Consider the following 26678-nt stretch of genomic DNA (forward strand, 5'->3'; position numbering starts at 1 on the left):
CTGTATAAGTAACATATACATATATTAACATGCGCTAGTACACATGTGTCCAACATATAACATACTGTATAAGTAACATATACATATATTAACATGCGCTAGCACACATATGTGTCCAACATATAACATACTGTATAAGTAACATATACACATATTAACATGCGCTAGTACACGTGTGTCCAACATATAACATATGTATAAGTAACATATACATATATTAACATGCGCTAGTACACATATGTGTCCAACATATAACATACTGTATAAGTAACATATACACATATTAAATGATAAATGATAAATGGGTTATACTTGTATAGCGCTTTTCTACCTTCAAGGTACTCAAAGCGCTTTGACAGTATTTCCACATTCACCCATTCACACACACATTCACACACTGATGGCGGGAGCTGCCATGCAAGGCGCTAACCAGCAGCCATCAGGAGCAAGGGTGAAGTGTCTTGCCCAAGGACACAACGGACGTGAAAAGGATGGTAGAAGGTGGGAATTGAACCCCAGTAACCAGCAACCCTCCGATTACTGGCACGGCCACTCTACCAACTTCGCCACACCGCCCCTATTAACATGCGCTAGTACACATGTGTTCAACATATAACATAGTGTAACATATACACATATTAACATGCGCCAGTACACATGTGTCCAACATATAACATACTGTATAAGTAACATATACACATATTAACATGCGCTAGTACACATGTGTTCAACATATAACATAGTGTAACATATACACATATTAACATGCGCCAGTACACGTGTCCAACATATAACATAGTGTATAAGTAACATATACACATATTAACATGCGCTAGTACACATGTGTGTCCAACATATAACATAGTGTAACATATACACATATTAACATGCGCCAGTACACGTGTCCAACATATAACATAGTGTATAAGTAACATATACACATATTAACATGCGCTAGTACACATGTGTGTCCAACATATAACATACACTACCGTTCAAAAGTTTGGGGTCACATTGAAATGTGCTTATTTTTGAAGGAAAAGCACTGTACTTTTCAATGAAGATAACTTTAAACTAGTCTTAACTTTAAAAAAATACACTCTATACATTGCTAATGTGGTAAATGACTATTCTAGCTGCAAATGTCTGGTTTTTGGTGCAATATCTACATAGGTGTATAGAGGCCCATTTCCAGCAACTATCACTCCAGTGTTCTAATGGTACAATGTGTTTGCTCATTGGCTCAGAAGGCTAATTGATGATTAGAAAACCCTTGTGCAATCATGTTCACACATCTGAAAACAGTTTAGCTCGTTACAGAAGCTACAAAACTGACCTTCCTTTGAGCAGATTGAGTTTCTGGAGCATCACATTTGTGGGGTCAATTAAACACTCAAAATGGCCAGAAAAAGAGAACTTTCATCTGAAACTCGACAGTCTATTCTTGTTCTTGGAAATGAAGGCTATTCCACAAAATTGTTTGGGTGACCCCAAACTTTTGAACGGTACTGTATGTATAAGTAACATATACATATATTAACATGCGCTAGTACACAAATGTGTCCAACATATAACATACTGTATAAGTAACATATACATATATTAACATGCGCTAGTACACAAATGTGTCCAACATATAACATACTGTATAAGTAACATATACATATATTAACATGCGCTAGTACACATATGTGTCCAACATACAACATAGTGTATAAGTAACATATACACATATTAACATGCGCTAGTACACATATGTGTCCAACATACAACATAGTGTATAAGTAACATATACACATATTAACATGCGCTAGTACACATATGTGTCCAACATATAACATAGTGTAACATATACACATATTAACATGCGCCAGTACACGTGTCCAACATATAACATACTGTATAAGTTACATATACACATATTAACATGCGCCAGTACACATGTGTCCAACATATAACATAGTGTATAAGTAACATATACATATATTAACATGCGCTAGTACACGTGTCCAACATATAACATACTGTATAAGTTACATATACATATATTAACATGCGCTAGTACACATATGTGTCCAACATATAACATAGTGTAACATATACACATATTAACATGCGCCAGTACACGTGTCCAACATATAACATACTGTATAAGTTACATATACACATATTAACATGCGCCAGTACACATGTGTCCAACATATAACATACTGTATAAGTAACATATACATATATTAACATGCGCTAGTACACATGTGTGTCCAACATATAACATAGTGTATAAGTAACATATACACATATTAACATGCGCTAGTACACATATGTGTCCAACATATAACATACTGTATACGTTACATATACACATATTAACATGCGCCAGTACACATGTGTCCAACATATAACGTACTGTATACGTTACATATACACATATTAACATGCGCCAGTACACATGTGTCCAACATATAACATAGTGTAACATATACACATATTAACATGCGCTAGTACAGTAAAAAGTGGATCCAGCCGACATACTAAAATGATCACATGATCAGCTCAGCCCAAAAAGAACTTTTTTCATCCTTCCTTGTGGGCTTCCGTGACGTCACGTCGCCTGAGCGCCCCCCCCCCCCCCCCTAATTGCTCTCCAGTGTGCGTGTAGGACTGGAGTAGCGCGGGTCGTCATGTTGGACACGCTCACCTTCTTTCTGGAGAAGTTCTTCTACTTCTTCGTCTCCTTCTTGTCTTCTTCTCCGTGTGCTCGTCACGCCGCGCACACGCCTCCCTCTCGTGCTGCCGTGCTCCGGCGCGGCGACCTGCTGGAGGTCCCGCGCACGCTCTTCACGCACTCCGGCATCTACCTGGGCGACGACCGTGTGGCGCACCTCATCCCGGACATACTCCCCGCCGTCACGTCGGACGCGCGCCTCCTCCGCCGCAAGGTGACCAACGCGCGCCTGCTTCTGGGTGTGCTCGCCAAGCGCGCGAGCGTCCGCGTGGACTCCGTGGAGGACTTCGCGTACGGCGCGCGCGTCCTGCTCAACGCAATGGACGCGGCCGTGAGCCGGCCCGCGCTGCCCGGCGAGGAAGCGGCGCGGCGGGCGGAGCGCTTGCTGGGCAGCGCCCCCTACAGCCTGCTGTGGAACAATTGCGAGCATTTCGTCACGTGGTGCCGCTACGGCGAAGGGAGCAGCCTGCAGACCGAGCAGGTGAGCCAACCGAACCGAACCCAAAATGCAGGCCCCCTCTGGTGGTTGTTGCTGGTAACTACCCACTATTAATTGATTGATTGAGACTTTTATTAGTAGGTTGCACAGTTCAGTACATATTCCGTACAATTGACCACTAAATGGTAACACCCGAATACGTTTTTCAACTTGTTTAAGTCGGGGTCCACTTAAATTGATTCATGATACAGATATATACTATCAGATATATACTATCATCATATCACACAAGATAATCATCAGGGTATATACATTGAATTATTTACATTATTTACAATCCGGGGTGTGGGATGTGTGTGTGTGTGTGTGTGTGTGGGGGGGGGGGGGGGGGGGTTGTTAGGTTTGGTTGTTATCATCACTTCAGTCATCAACAATTGAGAACAGAGAAATGGACATTGAAACAGTGTAGGTCTGACTTGGTAGGATATGTACAGCAAGTAGTGGACATAGAGAGAGAGAGAAAAAGTATCTACATTTGATTATTTACATTTGATTATTAACAATCCGGGGAGGGTGTTAGTTTAGGGTTGAAGTTGCCTGGAGGTGTACTTTTATTGCGGGTTTGAAGGAGGATAGAGATGCCCTTTCTTTTACACCTGTTGGGAGCGCATTCCATATTGATGTGGCATAGAAGGCGAATGAGTTAAGACCTTTGTTAGATCGGAATCTGGGTTTAGCATGGTTAGTGGAGCTCCCCCTGGTGTTGTGGTTATGGCGGTCATTTACGTTAAGGAAGTAGTTTGACATGTACTTCGGTATCAGGGAGGTGTAGCGGATTTTATAGACTAGGCTCAGTGCAAGTTGTTTTACTCTGTCCTCCACCCTGAGCCAGCCCACTTTGAAAAAGTGGGTAGGAGTGAGGTGTGATCTGGGGTGGAGGTCTAGAAGTAATCTGACTAGCTTGTTCGGGGATGTTTGGAGTTTAGATTTGAGGTTTTTGGAGGTGCTAGGGTACCAGGAGGTGCATGCGTAATCGAAAAAGGGTTGAACGAGGGTTCCCGCTAGAATCCTCATGGTGCTTTTGTTGACCAGAGAGGAGATTCTATAGAGAAATCTCGTTCGTTGGTTGACCTTTTTGATTACCTTGGTTGCCATTTTATCACAGGAAAGATTAGCCTCTAGAATGGAACTAGAAAGTGGTGATTGATTGATTGATTGATTGATTGAGACTTTTATTAGTAGATTGCACAGTACAGTACATATTCCATACAATTGACCACTAAATGGTAACACCCGAATCAGTTTTTCAACTTGTTTAAGTCGGTCCACGGTGACCTCTTGCTCTTCTTCTATGTGCAGTTCTGCCAGTGGTTGAAGTCGCTGATCCGAGACCAGAGGAACGTGGTTCTGGCCGCACTGCTGGGCCTCCTCTACCTGGCGTGTTTGGGCGTGTCGTCCAGCACTACCCTGCCTGCCATCTTCATCCCCTTCACACTTTGGATGGCAAGCTAGAAAGTCCTGGAAGCAGCAGACTCAAACATGATCTGCTCTACAGGAAGTCACCTCATGCCTGCATATGGCAGATTTAGCACACATAACTCATGTATGGTCATGACTTGTAGCCAAACAGCCATGTGGCCTTCTGATGTGAGTGCATGCATGCTCACAACACCGTCACCTTGCTATTGTTAGTGTGTCCTGAGGGCGGTGATGCTGCTGGGCGACACTAGGAACAAATGCAGTGAGCTTTTCCACAGCCCTTCCTGTTGGATTTTGACTTTTAATCTTACGGGGGTTGCGTGGTCGTAGGTTCAACCCAGGAGGAGACAAAGTGTGTTAAATCTTTAAAATAAGCTAATTTCAGCATGAGAGAGATGTGACCAATAATAACCTTCTCCTGACCTCAGAAAGATGTCAGAAAGTTGTCGCAATGGCGACCACAGTGCTGTCCCCTCCCATGTGGATGGAAGATGTTGACATAAAAAAATATCTGCTTGTTTTTAAGCTACTTTTAAATGACAATATTTCACATATTAATTGAGTTGAATTGGCTCGTGTTTATTACATCAATGTTAATGATAACATCAAGGCACTGGATTTTTCATTGAACTGAAAAACATACATGTTTGAATTTATTAAACCATTGTATGCTCTTCTATCTTCTTGTTTTTTTATTTTTTTTATTTTTATTTTATTTTATAAACCTTTATTTATAATCTGCATAATTTACGTAAAACTTTATTTATAATCTGCATCATTTATAATCTGCATCATTTACTACATACAATCAATAAATAATAATAAACAAAACAAGTACAGGAACAGTACAAAACAACGCCAGGGGGTTGTAGACTCAATAAAGTAACTAAAATAAAATGCAAAATATTTATATGTAACAAAATGTAAAGTCATAGGCTTTTGATTGATTGATTGAGACTTTTATTATTTGATTGCACAGTACAGTACATATTCCGTACAATTGACCACTAAATGGTAACACCCGAATAAGTTTTTCAACTTGTTTAAGTCGGGGTCCACGTAAATCAATTCATGGTACAAATATATACTATCAGCATAATACAGTCATCACACAAGTTAATCATCAGAGTATATACATTGAATTATTTACATTATTTACAATCCGGGGGGTGGTATTTGGAGAGGGTTGGGGCGAGGGGGTTAGGTTTGGTTGATATCAGCACTTCAGTCATCAACAATTATATCATCTGAGAAATGGACATTGTAACAGTGTAGGTCTGACTTCGTAGGATATGTACAGCGAGCAAGTTCCGTTAATAATCGAAATTTGAAACACAGCATCATTGTTTTCACAGCTTTTTGGTTGTTAGAGGTAGAGAGTGCTTTAAAGTAGAGTTCTAATTATTTTTTTTAAGGCACAAAAAATCGGTCGGGTATTGAGAAACTCACATTTATGAATATAAAACTTAGCCAATATATAATAAGGTTGCAAAGGTAAAATTCCTTTAAAAAAAATTCATACAGTGTAAATCCAAATATTCTATCATCTTGTTTGTGTATTCATGTTGTTATCATTATGTGTTACTTTGGTATTGCTTTGTATGGTCCATTTGTTCCCCATGGAAGCAGGTTATTGGCTGGGAGGGGCCCGGTGTAATGTCAATCAAAGTCTCTGTGAGTTGATTGGTCGAGAACAACAATTAGCCATTTCACTTCCGCCTCTGGAGAGGTGATATGCAATTATTAACCAACTGTTCTTGATTGATATTTAATTTATGTGAGTAACTAATAATTAATTTATGTGAGTAACTAATAGAATAGTCCAAGAGTTGAATGGCAGAAGACAGGAGTGGTAAGTGTGAAGTGTTAGCTTTAATAATGATCGTGTTCAAACCAGGAAGTGAAAGAGAGCCGTTAGCATGACGGCTAACGTTAGCAAATTTCATGACGACTTCCCCTGCTACTTTTGATATCTTGTAATTTCATATTTTTGATCGCTGGACGAAATACATACGAGGGCTAGCGTTATTACAACATTTCTGCTGTACATTGCTATTTGTTTATCAAAAAATAGTGTTCTGTGTTAAAAAATTGTAACAAGTGAAACTAATCAGATATAGATGAGTCATTGAGTTTGCCATTAAAACTATTCCACTATTCCAGGAAGGTACCCAATAGAAATGTCCACAAACTGCACAAAAGAACGTTAACCTTGTATAGAATGCCTGTGTGCCTGTCAATGGAAATTGTTTTGTGTTTTTATAAGTCAAATGAGCTTACACTCTTAAGTGAAAATATAATAATAACAATCATGCATTGTTGTTGGGATGATGTCCAGGCTGCGACCACGAGACATCAGGAGAAATGGCGGCATCCTCAGAGAATGTCATCCCACTGCTTGATGATGCTGAGGATTCCTTTAAGTTGCTGTCCAGACATACAGCCTTACTGGAGCTCATGAACAAGACAGGATACGACATCGTGCAGGAAAATGGACAGAGAAAGTATGGCGGGCCGCCGCCAGGTAGTTGTCCCATCATTTTCCCCCAGTATTGTGATTTTATTTGTTTATCCTGATTTTTACTCAACAATAGATCATTTTAATATGTCCAAGACAATATTAGCTACCGTATTTTTGGGACTATAAGTCGCATTTTTTTTCATAGTTTGGCCGGGGGTGCGACTTATACTCAGGAGCGACTTATGTGTGAAATTAATTAACACATTACCGTAAAATATCAAATAATATTATTTAGCTCATTCACGTAAGAGACTAGACGTATAAGATTTCATGGGATTTAGCGATTAGGAGTGACAGATTGTTTGGTAAACGTATAGCATGTTCTATATGTTATAGTTATTTGAATGACTCTTACCATAATATGTTACGTTAACATACCAGGCACGTTCTCAGTTGGTTATTTATGCGTCATATAACGCACACTTATTCAGCCTGTTGTTCACTATTCTTTATTTATTTTAAATTGCCTTTCAAATGTCTATTCTTGGTGTTGGGTTTTATCAAATAAATTTCCCCAAAAAAATACAACTTATACTCCAGTGCGACTTATATATGTTTTTTACCTTCTTTATTATGCATTTTCGGCCGGTGCGACTTATACTCCAGAGCGACTTATACTCCGAAAAATACTGTACTTTTATACGTTTACAATAAAAAGAGCGTCCTATCTTTAAAACGAATGCACTTCCTTTAAATAAAAAACAAATGTCTCCTAGTTGTTTCTAAATAATAATATTTTTTATGTGCAGACTGGGAGGGCCCAGCGCCGCGAGACTCTGAGGTGTTTGTGGGGAGCATTCCAAGAAACATGTATGAGGACGAGCTGGTCCCTCTGTTTGAGACGGCTGGATCCATCTACGAGCTGAGGCTGATGATGGACTTCAACGGAGAAAACCGCGGCTATGCCTTTGTTAAGTACACCAAAAGGTAACATTGTGTGCTGAGCACGGTTGGGATGCAATCATGCCGATGACAACCATGAGTGTGTTCCAGAGAGGAAGCCCTCAAGGCGATCCAGATGCTGAACAATTACGAAGTGCGTCCGAAGAAGTTGATTGGCGTGTGCATCTGTCTGAATAACTGTCGCCTCTTTGTTGGATGCATTCCCAAAGATAAGAACAAAGACGAGATCTTAGACGAGTTGCGCAAGGTAGGTATTTGTTTCTGCTTGGATGGCCTGCGTCTTCCTCTTCAGGCCCCCCTACCATTGAACCCTCAGGTGACAGACGGCGTGCTGGACGTCATCGTATACCCTGCAGACAACAGCAAAAATGGAGGTTTTGCCTTTGTGGAGTATGAGACGCATAAGGCAGCGGCGGTGGCCCGCAAGAAGTTTATCAGTGGTAAGGAAATGTCATCATCACTTTATTGGGAACACTTGTTAATCTTGTGACTGTGATTCGCCACAGGGGCACAGTTGTGGGGACACACCCATTGGGTAAACTGGGCCAAGCGATACAAACGCCGCGAGGAAGTAGACAGGCAGTACACTGGAGTTACACACGTAAGTGAACTTTTTCAACACAAGAAGCTTGGACAGGGATTTTGGAATTCCTGAAAGTGTAGAGTCCTCTGTCTGCAGGTACATAAACTCTCGCCAAGCACTACAGAGGAAGTGACACTGGGCAAGACTGAGAAGAAGTATGGCGGTAAGGGCAACCTGGGAAGTAAGATGAGAGAAGGAGGAGGAGCCAAACACGCAGTTGTCCCGCACCTAGGAGGTATGAATGACAGCTCCCTTCTAAAAGGCAAGAACCTGCCCCTCCATCCCAATCAGTGTTTAGACTATTTCTTCACTTTACTTGAGTCGGTGGGCCCATGTTTGTGCCTCGTCTTGTGTGCGCTTAGCAGAGGCCGACAGGAAAGTGTTGCCACTCTTTCCCGGCATGCAGCTCTCCCGCACCAGCCTGAAGCAGCTGCAGCTGTGTCAGATCAGGTCAGCTGTCAGCCTTCTGGACCTGTACTGCTGCGTGAACCTCTGGCCCATGCCAGATTACCAGCTTTACTCCACGCTGGGTCAAGATGGGAGTCTGCTGCTTGTCTACAAGGTGATGAAATTATGCTTGAAATAGGATCTGGTGGTCTTGGCAGATCACTTCCAATGTTCAAATTGGGATTGTTCCTCTTATCAACTTTCTTCCTTTAAATAAAATGTGTGTATGCAGGTGGTGATGCCGCTGTCAAAAAGTACTTTCATACCAGACAAGTTGTGTGTGCTGGTGGATGACGCTAAAGAGCTAGCTGCATGGAACACACTGTGGAACCTTGGTAAAACACACACTCTACACATTATTTTGTGTTTTGGCTGTCAGCATTGATTAATTCATTACCCTTCCAGATGCGCCCTTCATGACTAGTCTGTCACAAGTAAAACCTCTACTCACAACACCTCCACCATTACTTCCTTTCTTGGCATAGCCTCCTCATTTTCACAGCCCCCCGTGATGTTCTCTGCGCTAGAGAGTCCCTACTTGAACCCCTGCGGGTCCTTCTGCTGATGGTGATATATGCGCTTGTTTACTCACATGGAAAGTTTTATCCCGAAATTTCTCAGGGTATGTTGAAGGCGGATTTTGTTCCCCAGAATGTGAATGTTCCTCAATGTTGTTGTTTTTGTCAAAAGAAGAGCACATTTCCCTGGACCAAACACACGCACAGACATGTGCACACGCATGCCATATATACACATGTTGTAATGCATGTGATAAAAAGTTTAAAAGTTGTTAATACATGTCAAATGTTTATTTTGAGTTCTATGAAATATAAAAGAACATTTTCAAACTGTTAGTTTGTTTTTGTTGTTTTTGGCCAACAGGGAGCCACACATTGCCAGTGCAAATCAAAAACAATCGTTCCCAAATGTACTTAGTTAATGAATCACTGTAAATGTACCAGAATTAGCCAACGGGCTGTTTTTCGTCTGTTGTTGCTGAACAGATCTTGATATTGTCTATACCCAAGTCGGTAAAGAGATTTTACAGGAAACAAAGCAATCCAATTAAAAAAGCAGTAAGATACGCATTACTTTAAAACTTGTGTTAGAAACACTATGTACATATAAAATAAACCATAGTACAGGCAAGTAAAATTATCACAATTTAAACATGCAACTTGTCAAAACAGCTGAGGCACAGGTGGCAGCACAGTTGGGTTAGAGGAGGGACATCTACTATTAATCTTATGAATTAATAAGTTACTGTAAGAGACAGTTTTTTAATATGTATCTGCCCTCTAATGGCCTTTAGCGCTTTGTGACATAACTATGCTTGTACGTAACGCACACACATTAGCTTTGTGTGTAATGATACCTATTTGCCAAAGTTTTAACTACTAATGTTGGCTATCATTGAATGTATATTCTATCATAACAACAACATGACTGCAAATTGTTGCTTCTCTTGGAATGTTTTTGCCAAACAGATTCCTTGGACTAACGAGCATTTTTTATTCAACATAGCAACTGTGAAAAATATAGACCCTTTAAAAATATATAAAGTATGTTCTGTTAAAGGGGTCATATTATGTTTTTTTTCTACATTTAAAACACTTCCTTGTGGTCTACATAACATGTAATAGTGGTTCTTAGATCAACATTTTGCAAAGATTATGTTTTTTTCAAGCCGCTTTCTGACGTTTTGTGGCCGATCTTATTTATGTGCCTCTACTTCTCCCTGTCAGCAATTTTTAGGGCTTCCATATCGAGTGTATTGAAAAATATAAGTTAGAACTATATGCTACTTCGTATTAGAAATGGCAACAGCGGAAGATTTTGTCACACATTTGCATGAAAGGGCAAACCTGATGTCACATCTGTCTCATTAACTATGCGAGGCTCGATGTGGTGGGCCAGCAAGCGTCTGTTGTCATTGCGCTCTGTGTGGCATTTTGCATTTCTCGAAGGAAAATGCTCTATGCTTGCGTTGTTTGAAGCTGTTGAAACCGTTCAAATTGCGAAAAGGATTAAAGTTTCTTCAGAGTTCCTCGAGAGGTAATCAAGAAAGGCAAAAGATGTCAAGATTTCACGAATGGCAACAATAAAAGTGGTAAGCACTCCAGTACAAGGGCGGCAGGCAGTGTTGAAGACTGCATGAGTTTGCAGCGATCACTTCGTTAAAGGTTTGTTTAATAAAGTTTTAACGTTTGGTATTTCACATTTAAGTATAATCTTGATACTATTCGTATTTGATCTTGTTTCGGAGTTATAGAAACGCATCTTTGCTACGAGTGTTTTGTAAAGCACCAACTCGGCGAGTCTGAATAAAAGAAAGAAAATGTGAGCAAAACCTAAAAGAGTTAAATCACCATAAATGATTCCTGGGCGTGGCCACCGCTGCTGCTCACTGCTCCCCTCACCTCCCAGGGGGTGAGGGTGATGGGTCAAATGCAGAGGATAATCTCACCACACCTAGTGTGTATGTGACAATCATTGGTACTTTAACTTTAACAACGACAGAAATAATAAATGAAGCTTTCAGCACATACACAAAGTTGACATCTACAGTTATATTTTGACAAAGACGGTGAAAAACATGCGACTTGTAAACGGCGCGTGCAACAAAAAGGCAACAAACATGACTGTAGACGCAAAGTTAAATCATGAAATGCAACCTTACTCGAGCAAAAACGATGCATGATTTATCTGAGAGAGTCTTGATGCCAAGTGCTCCCCGCCTGCTAAAACTTCCTGCATTGTGTCACTCCCGCTTTCCGAGGATGCTACTCTTCAGCCACAAGGAGTATGCTTTCATCAAGGCCAGAGATCATTGAGGTTCCTTCACAGCCGCTACATCAAACCCACCAAGTGTAAGTAGTTGTAGTGCCGCATAGATCCACCAAATGTAAGTAGTAGTTGTAGTATTCTTTTGTGTCTGTGTGTTTTAGCGAAGGCAACTAAAAGAACACAATGCATTTTCTGCACACGTTAGTTGACATTTTCCATAGAGAAAGCCTAAATCACCACTAGGTAGGGTTGTCTAAAGAACTGATACTTTAATATCAAGGTGATACCTGCTTACCTGGCCTAAGCCCAGCAGCCAAAAACTGATACTTTGATATCAAGGTGATACCTGCTTACCTGGCCTAAGCCCAGGAGCCCCACCCAATCAGGGGCCCACGATTTTGACAGTTGTCAGTCACAAACAGCTCAGCATCGTCTAGGAATTGTGTACTCTCTCTTTCAGCAGCATTATTTTTTACTGATGCTCTGAGCGGCGCTGGAAACCACATTGCCTGTGCGAGAGACCAGTGTACTAATATTGAGCTAAAACACAGGCCACCTCTCACACCGCCAGCACTGTACTTACAACTGACTGGCTTCAATTACACTTGCATGCGTCCGCCGTGAAGGGGATGTATTCATGAACTTTTTTTTTTTTTAAATGGATGTTTATTTGCATTGTTGCTGTTCTGTTGAGTGAAACCATGATTTTTTTTTCAAACTGTGTTTTTTGGGCGGTAGGGTTGAGGTAGGGCAGGGGGGTTGCTGAGGATTGGGAGGGGCCCCCAAAACACTCTCAGCCCCAGGGCCGCCCTTTAGGCCCCCTGCTCATACGCACCAGGTTTTCCAAAGAATAGGACGTACACGAAGGGATCATGCCAATTTAGCGACTTTGCCACAGTATTTTGCAAGTAGAGGTACACATGACATGTGAAAGATTATTGAGGGGTTTAGGAACATTATAGTGGGGGGGGGGGGGGGGGGCCTAAAATAGGACTACTGACATTAACGTGACTAAATTAGCTTGACAGCTATTAATCAGTCAATTTGACTTCATTTTGTAACTGTATTTATTCCCTGCTTGGCACTCAGCATCAAGAGTTGGAATTGGGGGTTAAATCACCAAAAATGATTCCTGGGCTCGGCCACCACTGCTGTCCACTGCTCCCCTCACCTCCCAGGGGTGATCAAGGGTGATGGGTCAAATGCAGAGAATAATTTCGCCACACCAACTTTATTATATTACTTATTTACCATCAGCAAGGAATTGTTGTTGCACTTTATTAACATATCTGACTTCATGAGAAAACACATTTTAAAAAAAATAATAATAAAAAAAATAAATGTTAATTGTTTTTTGTCCTAAAACCTAATTATATTTTACCGAATCAAGCGCCCCCCGCAACCCCGAAGGGAATAAGCGGTAGAAAATGGATGGATGGGAAATGTATTTTCAAAGTGCGAACGTACGGAAATTGTATTTATTATATACTGTACGGTAATTCAAAATGCTGTTGCGCGTTTATTGCAATCTTTACGGTATAATTGAGCTTGTGTCCGGAAGAAGCTCCGCTTTGTGGAGCTCTTCGAAGCCGGACTTGCTGTGGAAATAGAAGCCCAAGAAGAGAGAGGAACCATTGGCCGATCAGTGTGTCAGGGCCCGGCCAGGTTATCCAGAAGAGGCCGGTGATGAGACATGGGGCTGCTGGCCACCGTACGGAAGGAATGGTTCATCATTGGAATAGCGGTGGTCATATTGTCGGCTAAAATACAGCCCAGCTTTGGTGTCAAAGGAGGTGAGATTAAACTGAAAGGCTGACTTTTTTTTTTTTTTTTACAACATTGCTGTTAATTCTATCTATTTACATTCTTAAATAGACACCAATAGAACCAACAAGTAGCTGTGTGTAGTGTTGGCAGGCGTAGGTATTTCCCCTTATGCCAGACTAGGTTGATGAGGTTCGACCCTGTTTACTTTAATAGTAATGTAGAATTACAGTGTAGTTACTTAGTAAAGATATGACAACGCCGAACAAAAAATAAACACTTACGGAAATAATCGGTTTGAGATTTTTACATCGCTTGTGTTTCTTTAATGGCGCTTTCTACAAAGCAAGCTTTAAACCAAAGTTGTTAACCGTTAATATACTGTCACTATCTCGTACTGACACAACAGTATTTTGCATGATATATGCCGAAGTAGAGTTGGAATCTGATAGATTAAACTGATATTATAATAATTTATATACAGTTTAAGATCATGTATAAAAATGTGACGTAAATGTTTTCTGAGGGATGGTTTCGCCATTCAAAAGGCTCACCAAGTAAGTGTTGGTAGTAGTGACACGTTGCATTCTCTATGTCCACACACACCTTTTTCGGTTTGGCACTTCAACCGAAACCATAATTTTTTACCACAAAACTATTGAAAGGGACTTATCTCAAATCTAAATTGCCAAATGAACATGTTTATCAGTGGGGTGATAAGAACTTGAGCTGTGTGTTGCTTTCAGGCACAGCAGTCCATCCCACCAAGACGACCTGCTGCATGCTACTGTTTTATATTGCTTACTTTCTCTCTCTCCCTCTGTGTGTGTGTGTGTGTGTGTGTGTGTGTGTGTGTGTGTGTGTGTGTGTGTGTGTGTGTGTGTGTGTGTGTGTGTGTTTGTGTGTGTTTGTGTGTGTGTGTGTGCCAGGACCACTGAAGCCAGAGATAACCATCTCATACGTCGCAGTGTCGCTTATCTTCTTCAACAGCGGCCTCTCACTGAAGACTGAGGTGAGACAGTGATGGTAATGATTTACATGGGTTTTATTTATTGTGTGTGTGTGTGTGTGTGTGTGTGTGTGTGTGTGTGCGCGCGCGCATGCAGGAGTTGACCAGTGCTCTGCTTCACGTGCGCCTTCACCTGTTCGTTCAGTCATTCACGCTCGTCTTCTTCCCGCTGGCGGTGTGGTGCCTGGTCAGAGTGCTTGCGTTGACCGCCATCAACCAATGGCTGCTCAGAGGGTAGGAGTGGGTGTGTATGTGAATGCATCCTTTATTCAAGTACTGTTGACTTTGCATAAAGTTCCTCACAAAAGTCTCATTCATAAAGGAGGTGTGTGTGTGATGTTAAAACTGGAATCTCCTAGTCATCAGTAAAGGCATCATACATTATTTCTTTCATGTTGTTGTTGCCTAGGTTACAGACGCTGAGTTGCATGCCGCCTCCGGTCTCCTCAGCGGTCATTCTAACTAAAGCTGTTGGTGGCAACGAGGTAAGAGGCACTCGGTGCAGTGTGTTGTTGCCACGGTGACTGATTGGCTGTGTGTTGCCAGGCTGCTGCCATCTTCAACTCAGCATTTGGAAGCTTCCTGGTAATGTTCTAGTGGCGCGCGCAGTCCAGCAGTACGAATGTGTTGTGTACTCTAATTCATTCTTTGTATCGTGCAGGGCATCGTGGTAACGCCAGCACTGCTGCTGCTCTTTGTAAGTGCCTCCTAATGGAGGGCTACAACGTGACAATCAAATGTTTGTTCTGATGCCTCCTCCTCTTCCAGCTGGGCTCCTCGTCCTCTGTCCCCTTCTCCTCCATCTTCTCTCAACTATTTATGACGGTGGTAGTGCCGCTCATCATGGGTCAGGTACTCTTTTGTCTGCAGGCATCAGAAGCTCTTGGGCCCGACAGCACCTCTCATTGTGTTCCCTTCTCAGGTGTGCCGCCGTTTCCTCAGGGAGTGTCTGGAGCGCAGGAAGCCACCCTTTGGTGCCGTCAGCAGCGCCGTACTGCTCATGATCATCTACAGCACCTTCTGCGAGACCTTCAGTAACCCCAACATGGAGCTGGACCCCACCAGCTTGTTGATGGTCGCCCTCATCAGTGAGTCCACACCTTAAACCAGGGGTGTCCAAAGTGTGGGCAAGGGGCCTTTTGCGGCCAGCAGCTAATTTTTTTAATTGCCCGCAGCACTCTTAAAACTAATATTATAAAAAAACATTAACATGTAAAATTAACTGAGTAAACAGATGTAATCTAACAAAAACATTTAACAATATTGACACTAATAACACAAAGCTGCAATGCAGGCAGTTTTTTCCTTTAAGTTTTTAATAATAAAAACCTATAAATCTGAAGTTGATCTAGATATTTAAGCGTTGAAAGTAAAAATATTATATAGTGATGTATGACTTATTTTTAACACTTATGAGTGGGGGCCTTTCGAATCCCCAAGACTTTTACTCTGATGACTTTTTTTATACTGTCATTGCTCATAAAATATTATAGAAACCAAAAGCTATGTTGCTATGAATTATTTTTCTATTTAAAGTGGAACTGCACTTTTTTTTGGAATTTTGCCTATCATTTACAATCCTTATGTAAGGGGAGAACACATGTTTTTCTTTTTTAATGCATTCTAAATAGTAAATAATTGCGATTACATTTCTGCTTACAATGGAGCCAATGGGAGTTACTCTATTCTGCCTAAAAACGCTCTAAAACATCTAAACACCTCCATTAATGTTTTATACACATTGTAAGTATATATGTCATGCAATAATAGGTACATTTATGATACCATGTAATATTTACGTATTTTAGTCATTGTAGGCATTCGGCGACACATTAATTTAAAAAACAATTTATGACGTTTGCTTTTCCTTCACAACATCACTGATTACTACTGACTGCAGACTTTATGAGAGCCAACAAACATAATAAAACATCACTTGCTGTACAATGTCTGCTATCATTGGGATGTCGACTGCTAAGATGTTCATATATTCACATTGAAATGAAGAATGACTTATAATCTTCACAAAGAAAAAAGCAGGGTGGAACCAAGTGCAGACCAAGCGTCTTTTCATGTCTTTCTTGCCTTTTCTGGGTCTAAATTATAATAACATATAATATTGATGTATTTTGATCATTTTAAGCATACGCACCACATTAATTTCAAAAACGCATCACAAAGTTTGCTTTTTTTTCATCATAGATTTCTGCTAACTGCACACTTTATGAGACCCAACAAACAAAATAATACATCAATTACTGTGCAACGTCAGCTGTCATTAGGATGCTGACTGCTAGGATGTTCATATATTCTCATTTAGATGAAGAATGTCTAATAATTCTCGCAAAGAAACGTGGCGGGGCTGTGGGGGGAAACCAGCGCTTTTTGTGTCGTTCTCGCCAGTTCCAGGTCCTAAATTGGTTGTCAAAGTCTCCCAACTTGTCAGATTGTCCAGGTGAGAGGCATTATTTATGATCTACAATAAACTTACAGGGAGCAGGGAAGCGAGGAAACAGCAGACCACTCGATGATGTAAACATAGGGACACACGGAATGATTACTGTGCCGCTATAAATATTGTGTCTGTGTTAGCGCTTATAATAACACTATCACTAATACTTGGTTAATATTTTCACCGTGAAATGTAAATTGATTATTGCTGGTGCTTTTTGAATGGTTATTTATCAGATTTTTTGGGTAGAATAGTGGAGCTCCCATTGGCTCCACTGTAAGCAGGGTTTTATTTATGTTTATTTAATATTCATCTGATTTTGAAAATAAAAAATAGCCAAATGGTCCCCGCATGCTTACATTTTTCAGTGTGCGGCCCTCAGTGGAAAGAGTTTGGACACCCTTGCTTTAAACACTCCGAGAAAGTCCAGTGCAGGCTAACTTAGCTTGGTTCTGCTGTTTGCTCAATTTGTGTTAAAGTACAACATGTCTGTCTTTGAAGTTTTCTCCATCCAGCTCACTTTTATGCTGCTCACTTTTGGATACTCCAGCAGGTGAGTGTTCTCATTTCTCTCTTGCTCTCATTTCTCTCTCAGTGCTGTCTCTCAAATGGAATTCTTCCATCAGTACACTTAAATAAGAATACCGTGTACACTTATTAGTCCCTGAGTGCAGGTCTAGTGCTGTCCCATATCCATTACTGTCATTGTAAACTCAGAGGAAATAACAATCACAATATTTTCCTTCTTCTTCTCTCCTTTCTTATGGTGAATTGCAACCACTTGACGTTCTTAGCATTATTGCCATCATTTGGATCGCCTCATAATATATGTAGAATCACCCCGTAAAATGTATAGTAGCTTTGTCTCCATTAAACAACAATTAAAGTTGTATTTGTTTTTGAGGCGGAGATTACTGTTATCTAGTAGTCCCTTCCTTTCCACTATGTCACCAAGATGGCCACCATTGAGTGTCCATCACTGCACACTCACCATTTTTAATGTGTAGAGTGCAGCATCTGGGTCCTGACAGTGCACTGCATTTTAGCATGCTCAAAGTATAAGTACGAAAGTGCACTAATTGAGATACAGCCCAAGAAGTAATAACAGCGCTAACAATGGGCTGTCTGCTTGCTTGCATTGTCCACAGGTCAGACTCAGGTTTCAGCCCCGCCGACACGGTCGCCATCGTGTTCTGCTCCACGCACAAGTCGCTAACACTGGGTACGTGCACACATATGCTCTGTCCACGGGTGTAATGTAATAATTGATTGACCCCTCTGCGGTGGCATGAAGGTATTCCCATGTTGAAGATCGTGTTTGTGGGCTACGAGCACCTGTCGCTCATCTCAGTTCCCCTGCTCATCTACCACCCGGCTCAGATCTTGCTCGGATCTCTGTTAGTGCCAACCATTCGCAACTGGATGATCAGTCGCCAGAAGGTGAGCACACCACATCCTGCTGGATGTTTCTCTCCTGCAGTGTAGGGTATTGTTGCGACACAGCTACATTCAATACAGAGTTAGTAAATAACCCAGTCTAATAGAAGGGAAATCATTTGGAAGTAAAACAATCTATGTTTCAACTGCATGTAATCAGCTGTGATCCTAAATATATACTGTCTTCATTGTTTAGTGTCACGGTCTCACACACACATCATACACACCACTGTGTCTCCTTGTGTGCTTCCAGATTATGAAGACGTCAAGCCTTCAGCCCGTCTGATGAAGAGCAGGCGATCACTTGCCTTAAGACAGCCTATCAACAGCGACCTCCGCCACCCTTTGCAAATTGGGCAAACACGGCATTTACTCTTCTATACTGAAAAGGAGCAAAGGTACATGTTTTCTTTTTGTAAAGGATGTTATTGGGACCATCCTTCTATTTTTTTTATTTTCTATGGCTTTTCTACCTTTTCAAACTCCACTGTTACACTTGTAGCTTTGATAATGCTAGAGTATGTTCTATTTAATATAATAAGTGATATTTTTATGATGATAATCTCAGACTGTTTTGTCCAATTGATGAAGGCAGACTCCTAAATCAGCTATGAAAAAACACCTAAGCCAAAGAGTTTGTATATTTAGTGTATTTTCATTCAGAGTTTACAGTCTAAAACGCTCATGTACTTTCAGAAAAGGAAATAAAAGTTCAAAAACAAGGCACTGCTCTTTGGCAGACTTTCACTTGATGTGTGTCATTTTTTGGAATATACAAGCTCCACCAGAGACGGAAACCACAGCATATATTTCTAATTTATACTTTATTGTTTAATGCATCTATATGACAATCCACCAAAGAGGATAGAATACCACGCTAGCTACTCAGTAGCCTCAGTGTTGCTAGATGATATGTAACTATCCTCAGAAGTGTGGTGGTCCCTCAGTCTCCAGGCGATGCCAATATGTCATACTCGGCAAGAAGCACCAAGCTGTTCTCTCGGATTCTGCGGACCCTGACCAAATCCCCGCACTCCTGAACATGGATCATCCCTCTCTCGCCTCTCCCATATTCTCTCTCCCGGTCATTCAATGTCACCTCAGTGTGTTTTCCACAGGCTTGGCGGTAGACATAGCGTATGCCTATCACCAGAACCATGCCCAGGCCAGCCGAACAGCCCAGCAGCATCCCCAACTCCCAGGAAGTATACCTAGACACGATTTCTGGATACTTTCCGCCCTTGCCGGGAATCTCTGAAGGATTGGAAGGAAGCTTGGCAGCTGTCTTTGGTAACTTTGGTTTGAATTCATCCCCAATGTTTAGTTTGAACTTTGGTTGGGGTTTACGCTCTGACTCAACAGATGTATCTGGCATTGATGGATTGTGGAAGAGTTCAGTGTCAGTGGATACAATAAGCAACATTTGTCTATGGGTAGGCGAAAGCGACAGAGGTGCTGTAGGACGGTTGTAGTGGGAGCGACGCCGAGCCGGCGAAGGTCTTAGATGCACGGAGGTTGCTGAAATAAAAGTTAAGGGTCCTACTGAGCTGGAAATAGAGGAAGAAGGGAGAGAAGTTGAAGGGAGCAATGGTTTGGCAGAGAATGAGGGCGAAGAGGAGAAGGTTGAAGTAAAAGATGAGGCTGAACTAGTGGTGCTAGACATGGAATTCAGTGGAAACCGAGAATAGGAAGGGGCTGATGATGGAAAGTTGGACGAAAAAGATGGAAAATTGGAAAACCATGAGTGAGATACCGTTGGGAAAATGGAGGACATGTGGACAGAGACCGGTTCAGGAGGTGTGAGAAAAAGGTTTGGTAGAGTGGAAATAACAGGATGAGTTTTTTGTTGGCTGGAGGAATTTGTAATAAATGAATGTTTGCTCAAGTCTTGAGAGAGATTACGAGCCGTTGTTTGAAGGCTCAATGAAGACTGAAGGGAAGAAGAAGGAAGTGAAGAAACAGAGAAAGTGTTTGGACTTACAGATTTTCCAGATGTGGACGAAGAAATGTGGGCATCTTTGTGCACGTCTGCATTTGTTTTGAAGTGCAAAGTATTTAATTTTCCAGTCGGCACTAAGCCTTGTGATTGCATCCACCAACGAGTATAGGATGTCACAGTTTGGGGGGATTGGGGCCTCGCCTGGGGGTCAGCTAATTTTTCTGACAAGACAGGATATTTTGGGCTGGGGCTAACTTGTCTCTGACTTTGGGGTAAGACCATTTCCAGCAGCGTTTGAGGACTCTGTGGACTTGGTTTGTCTGTGGTGTTTGAACGAAACATGAAAAGAGACTGAAGAGGGTTTGGTAAAATTGATCTTGAATGGGAAACTTTTTGGGTTGAAAATGCTGTACGTATGCCAATGTTTGAGAGGGGCATCGCTCTTAACGTTTGGGACTTCTCATGTCCCGTTAGGTCAGATGTCTGCGATGTGGATAGACCCGCCTTTTCTGGTAAAGATGAGCTACCTTGTGTATCAGACGCAAAAAAACGAGATTTTGGTATTGAGGGGCTGGTGAGGAGGAAAGTGTGATGCTTTGAAAGCTTTAGTGGATTCACTGTCAAAGTCTTTGTTTTGATGTCTGTAGATACTGTCCTATCCTTCAAATTATGGATGGAGTCAGGCAGTACAGGAGGAGATGAAGTGGAAAAGTTTTCTACATTTGGTGAGAAGGAGGTTATGAAAGGAAGCTGGTCCAATAAGTAAAGCAACGAACGGGGGTCCTTCAAAGTAACAGGGCTTCCTGTACTGCTGCCTGACTCTCTTGCTGGTGTGGAGCCTAATTTTGCATGCTTGTCTCCTGAAAGACTTCTTGAAGAATTTTCTTGTACTGCATTGTTCCATTCACTGATCCCACGGCTCAGGTGGTTCCCCTTGAAAGCTCCTCGAGGCACAGTGCTGCTCCAGACATCTTTGGATGCAGAACTTTGTGTTTCTGTTGGAGGTCTGAGGGAAGGCCTGGGGGTCTCATTAGCTTGATGAGAGAAACGAGTGTGTTATTTATGACAACTTGTATGGACAAGCTTTGCATGGTTGTACCTGTGACAGCAGTAATCTTGTACTCATGAAGTCTTCTTGTCTCATCTCTGCTTGCATTGCCTCCAGTCCAAAGACTCCCGTCACGCACCATTGCAGACTTAATCCCCGCCCAGTAGACAAAGTACGACTGAACCACTGTGATACTAAAAGGACAAAGAGGTGCAAAGTCCTCTGTAAATGTTGGACAGGTACCATCACACGGCTTCAGACTCACTAGAAGCGGATGTCTCCCACGGGTGCATCGGGAGCCCTCCACACAAACGACAGGTTTCTCTTCAGCTGTTTGTCCGAGTGAGTGAGCGTGTCGCCTTCCGAGAGGCAGCGCAGCGTGTGTGTCCCGGGCGGAGTCAGGGTCCAGGAGCCTCCCACCAGGACCGGACCCCCTACAGGTGACCCTGCCCTGCCTTGTTTTTCTTCTAAGACTTTAGCATCTTGACCACCGCGGGCTTGGAGCAGGAATCCCATGAAGTCCCGGGAGCTTCGGACGGTCACTGAAGAAGGAGGTGCTGATTTAGGACTTTGGATCATAGAAATACATAATTGAACGGCCAGTCTACCTGTGATGAGCTGTCCAGGCAGGTATGAGCGCACCGAGGTGCGAATGGTAACATGGCTCTTCTGAGGGTCTTGGGGTTGGGCTTGGATGTGGCCGGGATTCATCCTCATACAGGAAGCTGGACCGGCACCACGGGAGAACGCCATGGTAGGCAGGATCAGGGAGAAGAAGACCATAGCCATCTCCAAATAAAGCAGGTAGGACTTCATACTGAGCAGAAGTTAAATCAGGACATTATTGATGCATTACTACATTAGTTGTAAGTAGTTAATTTGATAATTTTAATCAGCTTTAGTGATAAAAATGTATCACTAAATCACAAAATGTATAAATGTATTTTTTTAGTAGATATCTTATATCAATCCTACCTTGTCTGGTAATCTCTTGGTCAGTGTTCCAATGTGTTCTGGAATGTATGTGCATGTGTGTGTGTAAGCATCAGCTTTAAATTTGGAAGCATTTGGGGGGGCGGGGGGCTTTGAAGTGGGGGAGGGTCACATAGATCTACGATATGTAGATCTCCTGCTGGTATTCCCGAGCATTACGTTCTGCATACATGGAATAACTTCAACTATAAATTGATTATTTTGCATTGGGGTGATAATAATCTCTTGTAAAAATTAGAGGACGTAGTTTGACAAACTCTATTATAAAATGTAGTTCAGAAACTAGACAGGATTGTGTCTGCTGTGTTGCTGCAATGCTAAAGGTTCAATTTCTACAGGATTAACACACTAACAGGATGTAACACCAGCTGCAGCCACTTGCTCCCGGATCTCCCAAACATTTGAACAGTACACCCTCTGCTCCCCCAGGTGATAAAGAGTCCGGTAAACAGTGTTGTGTGTTGCTCTCTGTCCTCAACCAGCAAGTTTACTCCTATGAAATATTTCATAATCAACGTAAATTTTGTAAAGGTTCATCAATCAAACTTCATGATGTTTAAGCTTTGATCATCCAGCTTCTCAGACTTAGACTTAGACAACTTTATTGATCCGCAAGGGAAATTGTTCCACACAGTAGCTCAGTTACAAAGGATGGAAAGGGTAAGGATGGAAAGGATAATGCCGGTATAAAGTAGACTAAAAATGTACCATAGTAGCAATATGAAATATAACATATATGTAATATTTACACATTATATTTGTTGTCTGTGAAGCACTTTGAGTCTGCCTTGTGTATGAAAAGCGCTATACAAATAAAGTTGCCTTGCCTTGCCTATGTATACAGTATATAATATATACTTATATATTATATTATTGTATTTTTCTATAATATATACAACATATATAATATACAATATATACAATAATAATATTATAACTTTTTTACTCAGTGGCTACTTAATTAGGGACAAGAACACACTCAAAACATTCTGCCTTTAAAAATTACAAAGTACAAATTCACCACTGCATTGTTGGATCTAAATAGATTAAGCACATTTACCTGACATAGACGCTAAGTGTTGTGGTTCTGAATTTTTTTGCAGGGGCAAATTTAACAATAGGCGAACACAAACACTTGCCGTAGGCCCCAAATGTCTCATAAAAAATGTTCATAAAGTTTCTTCGTATTTAAAAAAAATGGTTTTGGTCCTAATTCATGCACTTCAGAATGCATTACCTTGCTTAATAGTTATTTCGACAGGTTCCCCCTCCCTTCTCATGCTATGGACTATTCCATGCCACTGAGCATGTGCAGATGTTTAAAAACAAAGCAGAGGTACCCAAGTAAAGCAAAGAAGAGGGGAGGCAAGAAAAAAGCAAGCAGTTTTTATGTGATTTACACAAGAGAGCTACTGTCAGTGCAGAATGCAAGTGGAGGGTGATGCTTTTCATCACAAATACGTGAGTATTAAAGCGCTCAAAATGTAAACCATTCAAACTGAGGGTCTGGTATATGTGGCAGGAAAGGAATGAAGAGGCACTTTTTAAAAGTCAAAGTCAAGAGCCACGGTCAAAAGCTCTTTTTCCCACCAGTCAAACAATTACGGGCTTTGCAATAATAGCGCAATGCATCACATCGGGTTAAACTGCGCTTAAGGTTATCTGGAATATGGCTAACACTTAATTAAATGTTGTTTTACATTCCTTAAATTAGAGTCAGTGATTCTCATTGCGTGGCTCGCCAAGCTTTAATGTGCAGCTTGCATGGTAGTTCATAACATGATAAATTGCCATGTTGTTCTTGATATGTGCAAGGCCCCAATGACTAGGTTTGCCTTGAGCACCCAAAGGTCTAAGAAAACATTTATTATGATGTGAAGCCTATTATTTATAGCTGCTTCTTTTTGTACTTACTTAAGTAAACATGTTGACAGAATGACTTTAGTAAAAAATGTTCACCTCTTGAGATGCAATGTAGAAAAGGTCCTATCAAGAAGAGCATCCACACTTTGATTAAATATCTTCTTTAAACCGTCCCCTCTTTAAGGTTTGCTATGTGGGGGTCAGAGTTCAGATGACGAGGTTTAGCAAACACTGAGTGTCATTCCGTGTTTGGTGGTAGTAGAGTATGATCTTGTTTGTGTCCTCGCTGTGTGTGACCCCTGATTTCCACAGGAAGCGGAACGCCAGTGAAACGTAATAGCCACGGAACGGCACCGAAATCTGCTGTACGGCAATCCCCATTCTGTTGCGGCTCCACTGTGCAGCGAAAAAGCGCAGACTTTTACGAGATCTCGTGAATCCGTGCATAATCATATGACTAAACACCAGGGTTGTACTGATGTGTATTTCTGGTCTTGTCCTCCTCGTCCGGACAGAAGGGTGACACAGCAGTGATAAGCGGTAGAAAATGGATGGATGGATGGCAGTGCGCCTGGATCAAAAGAGACGTCGGAGACGCTGTACTGAACCAAATGTTGCTTTATTACAAGCGAGCGTCATTATACAGGACTGCAGTTCCTGGAGGAGGTCAGGTCAAAAAATGAAGGACTCCTAACTTGGAGAAGCCAAACCATCAGTTCTATATTCCTACATCCTGTCTATGGGTGTGTGTGCTAAGTCAGGACAGCACACCCTGACCATAAAAGGAGATGTTTGTGTGTAAGTGTCTGGAAAGACAACAGATGCAGGTCATATCTTAGACATTGACATCAAGCTAAACATGTAGTCTCTTGTCACGGATAGGGCCATCACCTTTGCTTACCAACGTCCAATTTTATTGCCTTTTCTTCCGCGAGAACTAATCCAATGCACACACAAATGTCAGTACTGAAGGGCCCTATGTTATTATGTGCCCAAACTGAAATGCTAAAATTTACTTAAACCTGGTGGTTCGCTTTCTCCAAGATGAATATAAACATTCACCATATTCAAAACATAATATGAGTTAATTAGTTCCCTTCAGTACAGTATACTGGTACTAATAAAGTACCGTGGTACTAATTAATTGAAAACTACTATACTGCTTTTGAAAAATACTGGTACTTTTTTTTCATTGACATGATGTGCGCCGCGGCTTGTATGCCAGCATTGTCATTGCCACAAAAAAGATTAATAATCCATCAATTTTCTACCACTTGTCCCTCATATTTTTGACAAAATAATACAATGATAAAAGACGCAATATGTTACTACATATATCAGCAGCCAAATTAGGAGCCTTTGTAACCCATTTGCTTGCTTACTACTAAAAGGGAAGTTTTGTAGTGTGGAGTGTGTGCTGCTTTTCTTGTCGTCGTTTCCACAAATCTTGCCCTTTTCCGCTCTTTTTGATTAACCCTCGAGGAACTCTGAAGTAACGTTTATCCTTTCCGCAAATTGAACGGATTGTACAGCCAAAAACAACACAAGCATCAGGGATTTTTTTCTACGAGAAAGGCTAAGCGGTGCCTAGTACCCATTGAACATAGAGCTAGCTTGACCACCACTAGTATTCATTGTGCGGGACGTGAGCCGGACGTGATGTCAGTAACATCCCAGTAATGGGACACATTTGACAACATGTAACATGTTGGGATCTAAAAGAAGTGAATACAAGTACAAACGACGTTTCCATATGAGTTGGGAAATTGTGTTAGATGTAAATATAAACGGAATACAATGATTTGCAAATCCTTTTCAACCCGATATTCAGTTGAATGCACAAGATATTTTATGTTCAAACTCAAACTTTTTTTTTTTTGCAAATAATAATTAACTTAGAATTTCATGGCTGCAACACGTGCCAAAGTAGTTGGGAAAGGGCATGTTCACCACTGTGTTACATGGCCTTTCCTTTTAACAACACTCAGTAAACGTTTGGGAACTGAGGAGACACATTTTTTAAGCTTCTCAGGTGGAAATCTTTCCCATTCTTGCTTGATGTACAGCTTAAGTTGTTCAACAGTCCGGGGGTCTCCATTGTGGTATTTTAGGCTTCATAATGGGCCACACATTTTCAATGGGAGACAGGTCTTGACTACAGGCAGGCCAGTCTAGTACCCGCACTCTTTCACTATGAAGCCACGTTGATGTAACACGTGGCTTGGCATTGTCTTGCTGAAATAAGCAGGGGCGTCCATGGTAACGTTGCTTGGATGGCAACATATGTTG

General features: G+C 41.5%; 4 protein-coding genes across 9 annotated transcripts; 3 read left to right on the forward strand and 1 right to left on the reverse strand.

The window, feature by feature from the left end:
- The first annotated feature begins 2681 nt into the window (after positions 1-2681).
- LOC133661265 (lecithin retinol acyltransferase-like) lies at positions 2682-5251 on the forward strand. The gene is made up of 2 exons (XM_062064406.1): positions 2682-3206; positions 4524-5251. The coding sequence occupies exons 1-2, from the start codon at positions 2682-2684 to the stop codon at positions 4674-4676; spliced, it is 678 nt and encodes a 225-aa protein (XP_061920390.1). The 3' UTR covers positions 4677-5251.
- A 1086-nt stretch (positions 5252-6337) lies between these two features.
- LOC133662794 (probable RNA-binding protein 46) lies at positions 6338-9948 on the forward strand. Of its 4 annotated transcripts, none has more exons than XM_062066952.1 (10): positions 6338-6495; positions 6982-7167; positions 7914-8091; positions 8158-8314; positions 8384-8507; positions 8574-8668; positions 8747-8912; positions 9013-9212; positions 9330-9432; positions 9503-9948. In XM_062066952.1, exons 1-10 carry the CDS (start codon positions 6477-6479, stop codon positions 9580-9582), a joined length of 1308 nt encoding a protein of 435 aa, XP_061922936.1. In that variant the 5' UTR covers positions 6338-6476; the 3' UTR covers positions 9583-9948. The 4 variants fall into 4 exon arrangements, with proteins under 4 accessions (XP_061922936.1, XP_061922937.1, XP_061922938.1 ...); XM_062066953.1 differs by having other exon boundaries at positions 9016-9212; XM_062066954.1 differs by having other exon boundaries at positions 8747-8885.
- A 3441-nt stretch (positions 9949-13389) lies between these two features.
- Positions 13390-19293, forward strand: slc10a7 (solute carrier family 10 member 7). Of its 3 annotated transcripts, XM_062065597.1 has the most exons (12): positions 13406-13677; positions 14578-14660; positions 14755-14891; positions 15067-15142; positions 15204-15242; positions 15319-15354; positions 15426-15509; positions 15580-15745; positions 17611-17662; positions 18258-18331; positions 18404-18549; positions 18800-19293. In XM_062065597.1, exons 1-12 carry the CDS (start codon positions 13578-13580, stop codon positions 18830-18832), a joined length of 1026 nt encoding a protein of 341 aa, XP_061921581.1. In that variant the 5' UTR covers positions 13406-13577; the 3' UTR covers positions 18833-19293. The 3 variants fall into 3 exon arrangements, 2 of the variants coding, with proteins under 2 accessions (XP_061921582.1, XP_061921581.1); XR_009828047.1 differs by lacking the exons at positions 14755-14891; positions 15580-15745; positions 17611-17662; ... (1 more) ...; positions 18404-18549; positions 18800-19293 and having other exon boundaries at positions 13390-13677; positions 15426-15496; XM_062065598.1 differs by lacking the exons at positions 15204-15242; positions 15319-15354; positions 15426-15509; ... (3 more) ...; positions 18404-18549; positions 18800-19293 and having other exon boundaries at positions 13404-13677; positions 14755-14905; positions 15067-15124.
- Positions 19294-19345: 52 nt separating this feature from the next.
- LOC133661980 (reelin domain-containing protein 1-like) lies at positions 19346-22548 on the reverse strand. Its single transcript, XM_062065596.1, has 5 exons — positions 22509-22548; positions 22142-22350; positions 21799-22075; positions 21585-21727; positions 19346-21519 (listed from the first exon to the last, which is right to left on the reverse strand). Exons 2-5 carry the CDS (start codon positions 22347-22349, stop codon positions 19490-19492), a joined length of 2658 nt encoding a protein of 885 aa, XP_061921580.1. The 5' UTR covers position 22350; positions 22509-22548; the 3' UTR covers positions 19346-19489.
- Between the last annotated feature and the right edge of the window lie 4130 nt (positions 22549-26678).

Source organism: Entelurus aequoreus, linkage group LG12 (assembly GCF_033978785.1).
Source record: "Entelurus aequoreus isolate RoL-2023_Sb linkage group LG12, RoL_Eaeq_v1.1, whole genome shotgun sequence".
NCBI lineage: Eukaryota > Metazoa > Chordata > Actinopteri > Syngnathiformes > Syngnathidae > Entelurus > Entelurus aequoreus.